This window comes from Tachysurus fulvidraco, chromosome 12 (genome assembly GCF_022655615.1).
Source record: "Tachysurus fulvidraco isolate hzauxx_2018 chromosome 12, HZAU_PFXX_2.0, whole genome shotgun sequence".
Taxonomy (NCBI): domain Eukaryota; kingdom Metazoa; phylum Chordata; class Actinopteri; order Siluriformes; family Bagridae; genus Tachysurus; species Tachysurus fulvidraco.
Genome location: NC_062529.1, coordinates 21556123 through 21571364, shown reverse-complemented (window position 1 = coordinate 21571364; position 15242 = coordinate 21556123). Strand labels below are relative to the sequence as shown.

At 41.0% G+C, this 15242-nt stretch overlaps 1 protein-coding gene across 5 annotated transcripts in view; it reads left to right on the top strand.

The window, feature by feature from the left end:
- The first annotated feature begins 1406 nt into the window (after positions 1 to 1406).
- Positions 1407 to 15242, top strand: part of abch1 (ATP-binding cassette, sub-family H, member 1) — a 39794-nt gene continuing 25958 nt past the window's right edge. For 2 of the 5 annotated variants that reach the window (XM_027143054.2, XM_027143053.2), the window contains exons 1-4: positions 1407 to 1555; positions 6357 to 6508; positions 10295 to 10454; positions 10645 to 10799. In XM_027143054.2, coding sequence (XP_026998855.1) covers positions 1499 to 1555; positions 6357 to 6508; positions 10295 to 10454; positions 10645 to 10799 — 524 coding nt within the window. In that variant the 5' untranslated portion in view covers positions 1407 to 1498. Of the gene's footprint in view, positions 1556 to 3904; positions 4062 to 5374; positions 5472 to 6356; positions 6509 to 10294; positions 10455 to 10644; positions 10800 to 15242 lie in introns of those variants that run through there. The other 3 variants (XM_027143055.2, XM_047821280.1, XM_027143057.2) reach the window with 3 other exon arrangements.

The window sequence follows — 15242 nt, the reverse complement described above, 5'->3', positions numbered from 1 at the left end:
GCGTGCCATGTTTCATATCAGGATCTGGCCAGCAGAGGGAGACAGAGAGCACAAGCCCAATCTCATTACACTATCATTAGCATGTATAAAATCCCTTCTTTGCTTCGTCTTGGTCTTTCATTGTTTGGTCGATCGTCTGTAAAAACCTTGTTATTTGTTACTTTTTATATTTATTTCTAACCCCTTATTTGTTTATACAGGATTTGTACTTTATTTTTCTCTTTTGTGAGATCTTTGGATATTGTTGCCTTTGTAAAGTTTTTTTGTATTCAATTAAGGCTTTAAAAGTAAAGACTGTTAATTTCCCTCAAAGTCTTGTCCTTAATGTTTTTCTGCAGTTGTGTTAGTGTACTGGCTCCGATTCCCACTCTCTGATATTGTTTTAGATAAGATACAATTGGTAACCAGATGCAATATGGAATTAATTGTGTTTCCACCTGTTTAATTGTTTCCACCTGTTTAATTGTGTTTTCACCTGGTTAATTGTTTCCACCTGTTTAACTGTGTTTCCACCTGTTTAACTGTGTTTTTATCTGTTTGTGTTTCCACCTGTTTAATTGTTTCCACCTGGTTAATTGTTTCCACCTGTTTAACTGTGTTTCCACCTATTTAATTGTTTCCACCTGTTTAATTGTTTCCACTTGTTTAATTGTGTTTCCACCTGTTTAATTGTTTCCACCTGTTTAACTGTGTTTCCACCTGTTTAATTGTGTTTCCACCTGTTTAACTGTGTTTAAACCTGTATAATTGTGTTTCCACCTGGTTAATTGTTTCCACCTGTTTAACTGTGTTTCCATCTGTTTAATTGTTCCCACCTGTTTAATTGTTTCCACCTGTTTAACTGTGTTTCCACCTGCTTAATTGTTTCCACCTGTTTAACTGTGTTTCCACCTGTTTAATTGTTTCCACCTGTTTAACTGTGTTTCCACCTGTTTAACTGTGTTTCCACCTGTTTAACTGTGTTTAAACCTGTATAATTGTTCCACCTGTTTAACTGTGTTTCCACCTGTGCAGCATGAACATTTGTGTGTTGTGTGAGGTAGAGAGAGGACAATGGGCAACGGGTCCTCTAATAAATATTTCCATTGCTTGCTTCAGGCCTCCATAAAATCCGTTTCATGACGTCAGGCACGTGCACTGTTCAGTATGAGACACTCAGAAGGATGTAGTTGTGGAGGATGGTGTAATCTGGGTAACGACATTAATTCACGATTTATCCATAATTATTATTAACAAACAAAAAGAAGAAAATGTGTAGATGAGCTTGCACAGGTTGACGTTTTACTTGCAAAACACGTTTAAAGATGTTCCCTTGTTTCTGCATTACAGTGACGTAATAAATCACACGTTTGAATCAGTGTGCATTCAGTGTGTGGTTATTTACACGTGCCCGTTGTGATACATTGCAGTTCAGGGTCTAACGGGTTAACACGCACATCTGCGCGTGCACTGACGTTACCGCATCACGGTCAGCTCGTGCGCTTTACCGACCGGCTCCATGGCCCAGACCGGAGGTGCACACTGTCCTCGTGGGAGCACGGAGATGGAGAAACTGGTAACGTTTTGTGCATTCAGCAGTTTTTAGGTGCATGTCGTTTATAATCTGGTGGAATTATAATCTGGTGGAATAAACGCGCAGCATCCGAGCTCAAATCTCAGATACCGACGTGCTGAGATGAGATGGAGATGACATGAGATTTAGAAAACAGACCCCTGGGCATTGAGATCCGATCTACATGTAGGTCTGAGAGCAATCCGAAATGGTGATTTTTAAATATGATTTAAGATCCTGGTCGCAGAAAACGAAGCAGGGCATCTGCAAGGGACAGGGTACAGTGAGTGAGCTGTGAGTATGGAAAGCCAGAGGTGTCAAAACGGTCAACGGCGTAGTGGTGTAAATCTGGGGTGGTTCGTTTGTGAACGAATCTGTGTTTTTAAACGAATCTTTTGCGGACATGCACATTTTATAACAACAAAATTTTTTTCTAAACGAATCAATGAACAAATGTGAACATTTTAGTGAAAGGTATCAAATGATTCGATTCACAGGCATGAATCATAATGACCGGAACGACTCGGTTTATAAGATTCTATTCACTGGGATAAATCAAAATGACCACTGCTGATTCTAACTTGTGGAAACAGATAAATGGAACGAATCGGTTCAAAAGATTCGATTCACAGGGATGACTCAAAATGACCACTGTAGATGTCTTCACGGGTCCACTTAGATCCAAAAACCCGAGGTCCGACCCGAGTGGGTTCGGGTCTAAAGTGGCCTTCACACCGTTAGTCATTCATTTCCTATGGAGAGTCGCAAAGTCGCTGCGTGAGGTGCCGACCATCTGCGGATCCGTAATTTTCAGATCCGTTTTGAGCATTGGATCCGTTCAAAAATTTGAACTGCGACTACGATCCGATATGCCGACCAGATGTGATATATTCCAATGCTGTCCTATCAGGTTCATGTGTGTGAGGAGATAAGAATTATTGGAAAGTATTAATATTAAGTTTAGTAATTTTTAAACTTTACCTAAAACAATCTTTTTGTTTTAAATACATTGTTATTGATAAAAAAAAGTAATAAATTATTAATATTTATATTGTATTATTTTTAATGTTGTGTCCATGTTTCCTCAAACACATGGATTTTCGTGGTTATTTTTGGGTGTCACGATCATATAGTAACGGGTTTTCCGAGACCACGAGAATTCTCCCATGTTGTAGAATTCCATCCACGCTGTAGCGGTTACTTTTCTGTCTGACTGGTGCATGCAGGGCTGCATCGGTGTGTGCAACAATCGGGTCCAGTCAGGTTAAAAAAAAATGCCAAACAATAGGGTCGGACTCGGGTCTAATTTTTTCGGGTTTGTCTCGGGTCGGGTCTTTCTTTTAAAAAAATTATGCACGTCGGGTTCGGGTAAAAAGTGATTTGGGTCACTTCAGGTCGGGTACATTTCTTTAGACCCAAGAAGACCTCTACTGCTGATTTTAACTTGTGGAAACAGATGAACGGAACGACTCGGTTCAAAAGATTCGATTCACTGGGATGAATCAAAATGACCAAGCTATTTAATTCAACACAATTTGATTCCATTCGATTCCTGGAGTATGTTGAACATAATTTAAATGTTTTTGTCCAACGATTCGGTCCAAAATGTTCGATTCACTGGGATGAATCAAAATGACCACTGCTGGTTCTAAATTGTGGAAACAGATAAACGGAACAACTCGGTTTAAAAGATTCGATTCACTTAGGATGAATCAAAATGGGATAAATCAAAATGACCACTGCTGATTCTAACTTGTGGAAACAGATGAACGGAACAATTTGGTTCAAAAGATTCGAATCACTCGTTTGACTCAAAATGACCACCGCTGACTCTAACTTCTGGAAACAGATGAACGGAACGATTCGGATCAAAAGATTCGATTTACTGGGATGAATCAAAATGACCACTTCTAATTCTAACTTTTGGAAACAGATGAACGGAATGATTCGGTTCAAAAGATTCGATCCACTGGGACGACTCAAAATGTCCGCTGCTGATTCTAACTTGTGGAAACAGATGAACGGAACGACTCGGTTCAAAAGATTCGATTCACTGGGATGAATCAAAATGACCACCGATTCGGTTCAGACGCGCCATCTAGTGGACGCTGATTATAATCTCTCAGATATACATTAGATACCCAAGCTAGCATAGCAGCTGCACGCACAGAGGTAGTAACGATGTGTATTATATTAGTGAAGTGTACCGTATTTACACCTCATACGACATACAAATAGTCAAGTTTTCCACTTGACATTGGTCTCGATGGCTTTCCATATCGAAGGAACGCGCTGCATGACGTCAGCAAAGTTGACGCCCAATCAGTATTCAAGTGTCTGAATATATTTGCATAACAATAAGGTAGAATGGTTTAAAAGACGGACCTGCCTTTCGCACGCACGCACGCACGCGCGCTGCACGGGGCCACAGATCACCAGATTAATGTATTTATTCATTTATTTATTTATGTTTTTATACATTCACTGAGAGAGCTACGCGTTGGTGCAGGTACTGTAACTCACTCATGCTTTAATGCATTTGATCAAATTCATTGCATTACATTGGGTCCTGAGCATCATGCCCTATGTAGTGCATTTATAAATAGAGTAGGTTTGTGATTTGAGCCATTAGAGAAGTTTGTCTGGGGTTTGGTTTAACAGACTATAGAAACAGAACCCTTGGAGTAAACATGATATGCACAGGGGAAGCAAAACATCTAATGTTTTTTACCTTAATTGTAGACCTTGTGGTTATTTTGATGCTGCACAATAAGGACAAAATATCCAGTTCATTGTCGATTACTTTCTATATCAGTGGCTCTCACAGCACTTCTGTATTTACTGCAAGGTAAATAGCAGCTTTAGACTCATTTAACCTTTATTTAATGTTAAAATGAGTCTTAATAATTGTTATGTTTGAATCTCCGATTAATTAAAAACTGTGATGGATGACGGATTTATGCGGCATAAGAGGAATAAACCACTTCAGCATGTGCTGATATCGGGGGGAAAAAATCCTTTTTGTAGCGTGAACAGTACAGTAGATCCGCTTTGTGCCGTAATGCCTCATCGATCGTTTTCTAATAATCTCATGGCGCATCATGTTATATATTAAAACATGATATATTTCATGGGAAGACATGAAATATTTTAATGAGAAGACACGTGTTTGATTCTCGGATGCATGTAGGAGACCGTGAAATATATACAGAGACGATTGAAAATGAAAATGAAAATACCACTTTGTACAGAAGCCCAAACAGTAGCACGGTAAGCTTAATGCATGGATGCTCACTGCATGCACATTTGCAGTGCTTTTCTAATTAAAGATGTTTTTTCTCTTTTTTTCTCGGTTTCTGAGAAACACCTGTCATTCAGGTTTTTGACAGTTTTTCATCACTTGAAAAGTGGATGGGTTCAAAGCGAAGGTGGTATGTTTAAACTTGTTGAACAGGCCAACTATCAGAAAGCTGAAAGTCTCAACCGCAGTCTCTTATTTTACAGTACATTCGATCCAATACACAAACGTCTACAGGTGTCTTCAAGACTTGACCGGGTCGTTCCAATACTTTTGGAGATGTATATAGAGTAATGCAAAGCAATGTTGTTTTGATAATTAGATGGAAGATTTCATGACGCAGTTTCAGCTGCGTGGAGATGCCGTGATTGCGGTTGTTTGTTCATTAGGCACGGCCTCTCTTTAATAATACTGAGTTGACAAGATAATATTGTTATGTTATTACAAATGTCATCGGCAAGATTTGTGTAATAAGCTAATAATTTTTATATAACTCATGTACTAACTCTCATTCACATAAAGGAGTCGTCTGGGAGCTGAAAGAATCGACTCTTTTGGGTGAACTGAGTCAAATAACTCGACTCAGTGAAAAGAGACAATTTCCTCATCACTGATGCTGAAGTTAGTGAGCTGTTAGTGAGCTGTGTGCTGTTCTGAAACTAATGATTACTAACAGTAACATACTTTGGAATTTTGCAAAATAAATGATGTTTTATGTACTTTATGTACTTATGTTTACACAACGTATTTATATATATACGGCTGAAGTCGCCATCGAAAACGACGTCTCGGGTGCGATTCGCTGTGCACTTGCACGTAGCATGAGAATAGTGCAGATAGTTTCCATCATGCCGCATGCTGCATAGTGACGAATATAACAAGCTGAATTGAATGCATTATGCGGTCAGATGCATTGTGTAGGTGTTGGTAATGCGCAGATTTTTCCTTGTTAACGCTCCGAACCAGTTTGGTGACAATTTTTGACAATTATACTCAGAGGAAATGGAGTCAGTTGATGATTCACATGACAGCTGACATGGTAATGTTGTAAAAAAGTAAATAAATAAAAAGCTGTGAAAAAAATCCACCTTGAGTTCGAACAACAAACAGAAACGTGTCTCTTTAGTACACAGGTAAGCGAACGTACTGTAGGTTCGTCGTGACGGCAGATCACGATATCTAAAAGTCTACAGTGAAATATTAGAATTTCTAAAACAGTCCCAGCTATAGGTTTTAATACTGTTACGCTCGTTGTAATAAAGCATGAAGGTAAAAGGGATACATAAAGGTCAGTTCTGTAATTGTAGATGTGACGTTTTCTTTGAGGAGACGTAAGATGAAGAAATCAGGAGTTTTTTTCTTCGCCAACGGTTTTACTCGTTGTCCCGTTTCCTCATTTCTTAATTCTGTCAGGACGACGTTGTGCAAGTTTGGTTTGGTCTTGTCTATCAGTTTGCATTAAAATTGTTTCTGTGTGTGTGGGTGTGTGTGTGTGTGTGTGTGTAGCGTGGTGGTGAGTGTGAGATGATGAAGGCAGATCTGGAGGCTTCTCTCTCTGCGAGCTGCAGTTCAGCTATTCAGTGTCGGGATGTGTGTCGCTCCTACGGCAAGCTGCGAGTCCTCAGCAGCCTCAACCTTACTGTAACTCAGGGTCAGATGTGAGTATTGAAAATGTGCCCTCTCTCTGTCAATCTCTCACACGCACACACACAACACACACACACACACACACACACACACACACACACACACACACACACACACTTCACATGTTCAAAACGTTTTTATTCCACTGATTTATACATACAACGCTCCTGTTGTTTCAGTCCCAAACATGCAGATGACTCTTTCCTTTGACACACACAGACCCTTTCTCTCTCTCTCTCTCTCTCTCTCTCTCTCTCTCTCTCTCTCTCTCTCTCTCTCTCTCAAAATATAATTGTATGTATAACTATTTCCTGCTGTTATTTCTAAACCTGACGATAACCTTATCCTCAGGATCCACAAAGACAAGGTTTCAGCTTTCCATGTGTAAAAAGCACTTTATGTTCTCAGGACTATCAGAGACGTATCAGCTGCTTAGAGTTTTTTCTGGGTTTTGCTGAATAGAAAGAACATTTTTGTCAACAGAAAAAACAAATAATAAAGATAATATATAAATACACAATCTCTCTAGAGCAGGATGTTAAACAATGTGGAAAAATCAGGAATAAAATACATAAAATACTCTACGGTGTTAATAAGTAGAACAAATCTATTATAGTGAGATTATTTATATAACCTTCATGTACTGAGAAGGTAGATGGAAATGATTTTACAGCTAAAATGGAAGAAGTGTGATTAGAACAAACTAGAGGAAAAACTAAGAAAGAAAATCTAGCAGAAACACACAGGGCAAAGAATGTACATGTTCTGTTATGACGTATCAGGAAAAGACCATGAACAGACTGATAAAGTAAAGATCGAGGCTTCGTTTTCCTTCCCTGTGTAAATTAAGCTACAAAGAATTCTGGCAAGATGATCGAAAACGATTCCTTATTTTTATTACATGCAGAGATAAAAATGATCTAGCTTGTGAACCCGTGCAGAACACAAACGGAGAATTGTGTAAAAAAAAAAAGATAACAAAAAAACAGTGAGAGCTTTGTTTGCGGTTTATACATTGCTTAAGCATTAGATATTGTCACAAATGTAAAAAAGTGTTGTGTGACACTATGTGTACTTTAACACACACACACACACACGGTCAGAAAAAGGCATGCCTCCACAGAGTTGAAAATCAGACCCAAATTCTGGGATGGCAGGTAACATTCATTCACTCATTTTCTACCGTTTATCCGAACTTCTCGGGGTGCCTGTGCCCATCTCAGGCGTCATCGGGTATCAAAGCAGGATACACCCTGGACGGAGTGCCAACCTATCGCAGGGCACACACACACTCTCATTCACTCACACACACACACTCTCATTCACTCACACACTACAGACAATTTTCCAGAGATGCCAAACAACCTACCATGCATGTCTTTGGACCGGGGGACGAAACCAGAGTACCCGGAGGAAACCCCCGAGGCACGGGGAGAAAATGCAAACTTCACACACACAAGGCGGAGGCGGGAATCGAACCCCAAAACCTGGAGGTGTGAGGCAAACGTGCAAAACACTAAGCCACCGTGCCACCTAGGTAACAAGGGTTTTTATTAAAGTTAAAACTAGACCAACCAAACACGGAAACAAGGAAACATGAGGAAAGAACAAAAAAAAAAACACGAACAAAACTACAAAATAAACAAGATACAACAAAACCAAAAACAAGAGCATAAAACAGAGAACAGGGGGCATGCAGCAACAAGGACCCAGCAAAAAAACAGACACAACACCACAGGATTAAATAGGGAAGGCAACTGGGAAGACATTAGGAACAGGTGTGCAGAGGTGGGACGTATAGGGCAGGGAATACACGTTAGAAACAAACAAAACCTGCCAGAAAGTCCCCCTGATGTTCAGGCATGGCATAGTCCAAGCCATCCATCACACACACACACACACACACACACACACACTTCTCAGGCTTCTTGACTATGGACAGTATTACTAGACAGGAAACACTCCTGTGTGTGTTTGTGTCTGTGCGTGTGTGTGTGTGTGTGTGTGTGTGTGTGTGTGTGTGTGTGTGTGTGTGTGTGTGTGTGTGTGTGTGTGTGTGTTAAACCATACATTTGATAGATACAAGATGAGGCTTGCGATATAACTCCATGCAACATTCAGCACTCAATAACCCTTCTACCCTCAGTAACACACACATGTTAACATGTCACATGTCACACGTCACACTGGTCACACCACATTTCTATTCAAGCAGGAAATTATGCACTCAGAGACACATGTACAGACTCAGATATTTTATCTCTCTGTTCTGACCAGTTGTCTGTTTATGTACTTCATGCAGGTTTATATAGCACTTTTCACCACCATGCATCCTAATCGCAAGGATATCTAACGTCTCAAATTGTAAATTGCAGTCGAGCATGTTTTCAGTTCCACTGCTGTGATTAGGATCCTCTTGTTGTTGAAGATGATTAGACTTATATATCAGGTTCATCATCTTATCTGTGGTTTATTTTGATTTTATCTTTTCATTTCAAATGTCAGTGTTACAGATTATGAGGATCGTTTTTAGCAATATAAAAATAATTCTCATAATTTGTAACACTGGCATTTCCTGTATCTTTGACACATGCTGGTTGTAAATAATGGAAAGATAAAATAAAAATAACAGTTAGGTTACAGGGTGAAGAGGTGAAGAAGGTACAGGAGTTTAAATACTTAGGGTCAACAGTACAGAGTAATGGAGAGAGTGGGAAAGAGGTAAAGAAGCGAGTGCAGGCAGGTTGGAATGGGTGGAGAAAGGTGTCGGGAGTTCTGTGTGATAGGCAAATATCAGCGAGAATCAAGGGGAAGGTGTACGGGACGGTGGTGAGACCGGCCATGCTGTACGGTTTAGAGACAGTGTCACTGAAGGAGAGACAGGAGTCAGAGCTAGAGGTAGCCGAGCTAAAGATGTTGAGGTTCTCTTTGGGAGAGACAAGATTAGACAGGATTAGGAACGAGTACATCAGAGGGACAGCTCATGTTGGACGTTTGGGGGACAAAGTTAGGGAGACAGATTAAGATGGTTTGGACATGTTCAGAGGAGGGAGAGTGGGTATATCGGTAGGAGAATGTTGTACATGGAGCTGCCAGGCAGGAGGCAAAGAGGAAGGCCGAAGAGGAGGTATATGGATGTCATTAATGAGGATATGAAGCTAGTGGGTGCAAGTGTTGAGGATGCAGAAGATAAGGGATAGGTGGAGAGAGATGATTCGCTGTGGCGACCCCTGAAGGGAAAAGCTGGAAGAAAAAGAAGCTTTTAGCAATATAAATTAACTTGTTTAAATGATGTTTGCCTGTTTAAAAGCTCTGAAAACAAATCAGCTCATAAAGATAAATAGGGAGATAAACACAATACACAGACAATACAAGGGTGGGGACCAGATTTGACTCAAAATGCTTAAAAAATAAGAAGAGAAAAGGAATTCACTACAAGATCTTCACACCTGTCATGATTCAGCCCGGACTTTGGCCACGTGCAGTTGTTTGTTTACGTTTCTCGTCACGTGTCTGCCCCGCCTTCGTTTGCTCCTCTCTGTCACCACACCTGCTCCTCATTGTGTCATCATTGTTTTGTATTTAAGTGTGCAGCGTTGCCGATGGCAGCGCGGAATCTACTGTTGTCTTGTCCTGTCTTCAGTCCGTGTCCTGTTTAGTGTTTCTTTCGTTATTAAACCCTGTTGTGTTTTTGCTATCCTGCGTCTAGGTCCGCTTCCTGCCCCACGTCATGACAACACCTTTACCTATCAGCCAATCTATACATTTTATACTAACTTAATTAATGTGTTTATCAGTTATGGCTTGCTGGGCCCGAGCGGTTGCGGGAAAACCACTCTGCTGAAGTGCATCGTGGGAACTTTGAAGATCTCTCGAGGTCACATCAGCGTGCTTGGGAAGCCACCAACATTCCCCGGACATGAGGTTCCGGGAAGGATGGTGGGATACATGCCACAGGTGAGATTATAACTACGTAAACTAAATACACACATCTCTCTGAAAGCACATTTTGTAGAGAAAAATATACAACTAATTGATTGGTTTCTACAGTTCATGACCAAGAAATTTTTTAGATTCCATTTTTATTTCTTAAAATATATAATTGCAGCATTAGTGTGTGTTTGCCTGTGTGTTTTTCTTCTGGCAGGACATAGCTCTGTATAACGAGTTTACAATCAGTGACACGCTCTGGTTCTTTGGCCGGATCCACGGCCTCTCATCCCAAGAGACGCGGGAGCGCATGAAGTTCCTTATTGAATTTTTAAACCTGCCACAGAAGAATAGCCTCGTCAGAAACCTCAGGTGCAAGCAATTCATTGATTTAAATAAATTTCAGTTCAGTTTGGCATTTGGACGTGGGTGAAATCTGAAGCTCAGGTGAAGCTCAGGTGCACCATCAATCCAGTAAGGATTGATGGTGTACAAGACGTTGTTTGTGAGATGCTCTAAGGAAAGATTTCTTTCTTAAAGCATGTTCGTTTTGTTATTTTGAGTGAATTAACTTGTGCAATTCTAAATCTTTGAAACTTTGTGACAGTTAATAATATTTCCAGCCCGTAAATTAAAGGAAAGGCTCTAACTTTATTTGCTGATAGTTAAAGTCACTGTCCTTATTTATATCTGTTTAATGAAACAGATATTCATATCTGGGTACCTAACTAACTATTACCCAACCTAACCAACCTACCTACCTACCTATCCACCAACAAGCCTACCTACATACCTACTGACCTACCAACTGAACCTATTTACCTACCTACCCACCCACTAAACAACCAAATATACCAACCTCCCTACCCACCCACCAAACAACAACCTACCTAACTCTCAACCAACCGGAACAACCTCCCTATCTACCCCACCAAACACCAACATATTAACCCACCCCCCAACCAACCAGACCAGCTTTACCACCCTCCCACTACAGAACAACCTACCTACCAACCAACCAACCTGAACAACCTCCCTATCTACCCCACCAAACACCAACATATCAACCCACCCCCAACCAACCAGCCCAGCCTCCCTACCCTCCGACTACACAACAACCTACCTACCAACCAACCAACTGAACCAACCTCCCTACCTATCCAACAAACAACAACCTACAAACATTGTAGCAGCAAGGAAGACTATCCCTCCTCCCAATGACCAGATACTCTGTCTGAGTTAACCCCCTGAAAGTCTGCTGGACCAGACAACATTCCTCAGTGAATGTGCAGAACAACAAGCGAATGTCTTCACTGTATTGTTTACAAGCGAATGTCTCAATGACTATTGTCCCATCACACTCACAACCAGTGTAATAAAGTGCTTCGAGAGGCTTGTTATGAGGCACATCGAGCTTACACGCTCACCGGATCCCTTGCAGTTTGCGTATCATCCAAACCGCTCCGTAGACGATGGCATTGCCATTGACCCTTTATTTAGCCCTCACCCACCTTATATAGCTGTTGCAGTACACAGTGAAATGAGATGTTTCTCCAGGACCAGGCTGCTACATAAAACAAAGACAGAGCTAAGGACTTAGTAAGTTAGTCCTAGCCACCTAAAGTGCAACTGTGCAGATTAAGAAGCTGAGCCTGCTTGGACTGAACACCACCCTCTGTAACTGGATCCTGGATCTGCACCAAATACACATTCTTCCAATATACACCCATGTCTACAGCACAACTCGTATCAAAACTGTTTACATGCTGTTTTTGGTCGGTGCTGCTTTTGTGGATTGTCTTTGTGGATTGTCTTATAGTGTTTTGTATCGTATATTTGCACCGTAGGGGGGGCACGGTGGCTTAGTGGTTTGCACGTTTGCCTCACACCTACAGTGTTGGGGGTTCGATTCTCGCCTCCGCCTTCTGTGTGTGGAGTTTGCATGTTCTCCCCGTGCCTCGGGGGTTTCCTCCGGGTACTCCGGTTTCCTCCCTCGGTCCAAAGACATGCATGGTAGGTTGATTGGCATCTCTGGAAAATTGTCCGTAGTGTGTGTGTGTGTGAGTGAATGAGAGTGTGTGTGTGCCCTGCGATGGGCTGGCACTTTGTCCAGGGTGAATCCTGCCTTGATGCCCGATGACGCCTGAGATTCCCGTGACCCGAGGTAGTTCGGATAAGTGGTAGAAAATGAATGTTTGCACAGATGCAATCTATGTGGCTAGGACTAACTTAGTTTAAGTCCTTAGCACCGTGTTGTACTATGTAGCTCTACCATTGTTCTATTTAGCACCATGCTCCTGGAGAAACGTCTCATTTCACTATGTACTGCGTAAGCTATATATAGTTAAAATGACATTAAAGGCTTCTGGACTCTTGACTCCTACCTACTGTACCTACCAAACCAACCAACTAACCTACTGTAACGTCCTAGGTAACTTCCAAAAAAGCTGACTAACAAACCTACCTACCTGCTAACCAACCAACCAGTGTGAAGACAGAAGCTCTCACCTGAGCAGCACTTGTCTACACCTGATGCCAATAAAAAAAAAAACATAAAACTGTCCATTTCTGGTGACGTTCTTTGGCTTTTCCTGTAGAGACAGACAAAGCCTTCACACGTTATACATGTCTGTAGTCTCATGTGAAGCCAACAATAGAATTACTAATAAAAGGGTGTTAAAAATATATAATGTTTCAAGAATGGCCAGTTTTAAGATTTTTGCAAATTACCAAATGACAAATGACTTTTGTTGTTCAGAAATATCTGGATCATTGTGTGTGAGGTTAATTTCAAACAATAATCCGCTATTTATGCACTCCTCTGTAAACCGAGAGAGCAGAAGAGACAAAAATAGAAAGGAAGTAGGCCATGTTGTGTGACTGGCTCTTTTGTATGAAGTTGATTAGTTTCCATCAGATTTAATGCGTAGTGACATTGAAACTGGAGCAGTTTGTTAACTTCCCCATTACCCAACCTATTTAGTTTCTCCCATGTTTCATTCCTTTCTCCTTCAAAACCACAATGTTCACATTCTCTATATGTTACTCGTGTCCTTTCCGCATATCCTTTCTTCATTTATTAGCCAATATTTGCTCATAGCTCAAGTTTTGCAAGACAAATTGGCACAAATATTCATGTAAAAAACAACGTTTAGCCATCGGATCCGATAAAGTAAAGTTGATGGTGTTTTTTTAGTTCACTATTTTTGTTGTGCTGTATTTAGTGCCGAATCTTCCAAGACTGCCTTGGTGCTATTTGTACACCCACGAGTATCTGACGCTTTTACATGATGACAACACTGTAAAAGTGAAACTGGAAGTTCCTCAAATACACAGGTGGCTGTGGGTGAGGCTGTGACTGCATATGCAAAATTTGTATTTTGGCTAATTCAAGGCACAGACTCTACAAAGATTCAGAGTCACATTCATCAGAAAAAAAGTCAAATTTGTGAGGGTTGTGTCAGGAAAGTTATCTTGCATAAAAGCTGTGCCAAATCAGATTTGCGGATCAGATGATCCACTGTGGTGACACCAAAGAGACAGCAGCGGAAGGGCAACAACAGCAACATAATGTGGCCATTTTGCCAGTTGCCATCCACAAGCTAGTTCTTCCCATCTTGCTAAAGCTAACAGCTATATTCCTGATATTTCTATGTTCCTATCATGCTATCTGTCCTCTATATATGAATTCACAGACACCTATGATTGGTTTGTTTCACTCTGATTGACGGAGACGAAAAGGTATGCCATTCTCTCTTGGGCTTTTGAATGGCACGACTGAAAACCATTCATAGAGATCATGAGTTTGAAACCTGATGCCACATCCATCCATGGCTGAGAGACAAGAGGCCTAAACTGTTAATCACTAAGGTGTTAATCACTAAGGCACTAGTCAATCGTGGGCATCTATGAGCTCATGTATGAGGAAGAGGGCAAACAGCTCCTTTCTCAGAGTGTGTGAGATTCATTCATTCATTCATTCATTCATTTTCTACCGCTTATTCGAACTTCTCGGATCACGGGGAGCCTGTGCCTCAGGCGTCATCGGGCATCGAGGCAGGATACACCCTGGACGGAGTGCCAACCCATCGCAGGGCACACACACACACACACACACACACACACACTCTCATTCACTCACACACACACACTACGAACAATTTTCCAGAGATGCCAATCAACCTACCATGCATGTCTTTGGACCGGTGGAGGAAACCGGAGTACCCGGAGGAAACCCCCGAGGCACGGGGAGAACATGCAAACTCCACACACACAAGGCGGAGGTGGGATTCGAACCCCCAATTGTGTAGGTGTGAGGTGAACGTGCTAACCACTAAGCCACCTTGCCGCCCCGTGTGTGAGATTCATATTGATTGAAATTGTTTCTTTTTTGTCTATAATTAGTCCAGACTGGGGCTTTCTAATGCACAAATATTACAAAAATGAAAAAGAAGGTTAAGGTTAAACTATACTTTTTCTTTGTATGCTTCGAATATGCTTCGTAAATGAAGACTGTTATCTTTAACCTCTTCCTTTCTTAATTTTAACGCTACTCTTACACGCCTAATCCAGTTTATCAAGTTCTGTTACAGCACCAGAACAAGGTGTGGTTAATTGTGCTTTGACTTCAGTTTTTTAATAATAGAGATGGATTTTTTTCATCTCAAAGTTTTGTTAGTGTATAGGTCAAACGTATGTTACTGTGAATTCCTTCTAAACACGTCACCATCTTTAGAAACAGAAACTGAGAAGAAAGACACGGTGTCACTGCTTTTCATGCTCTCTGAAGCAAATAACCATGTGACCCAGTTTCTA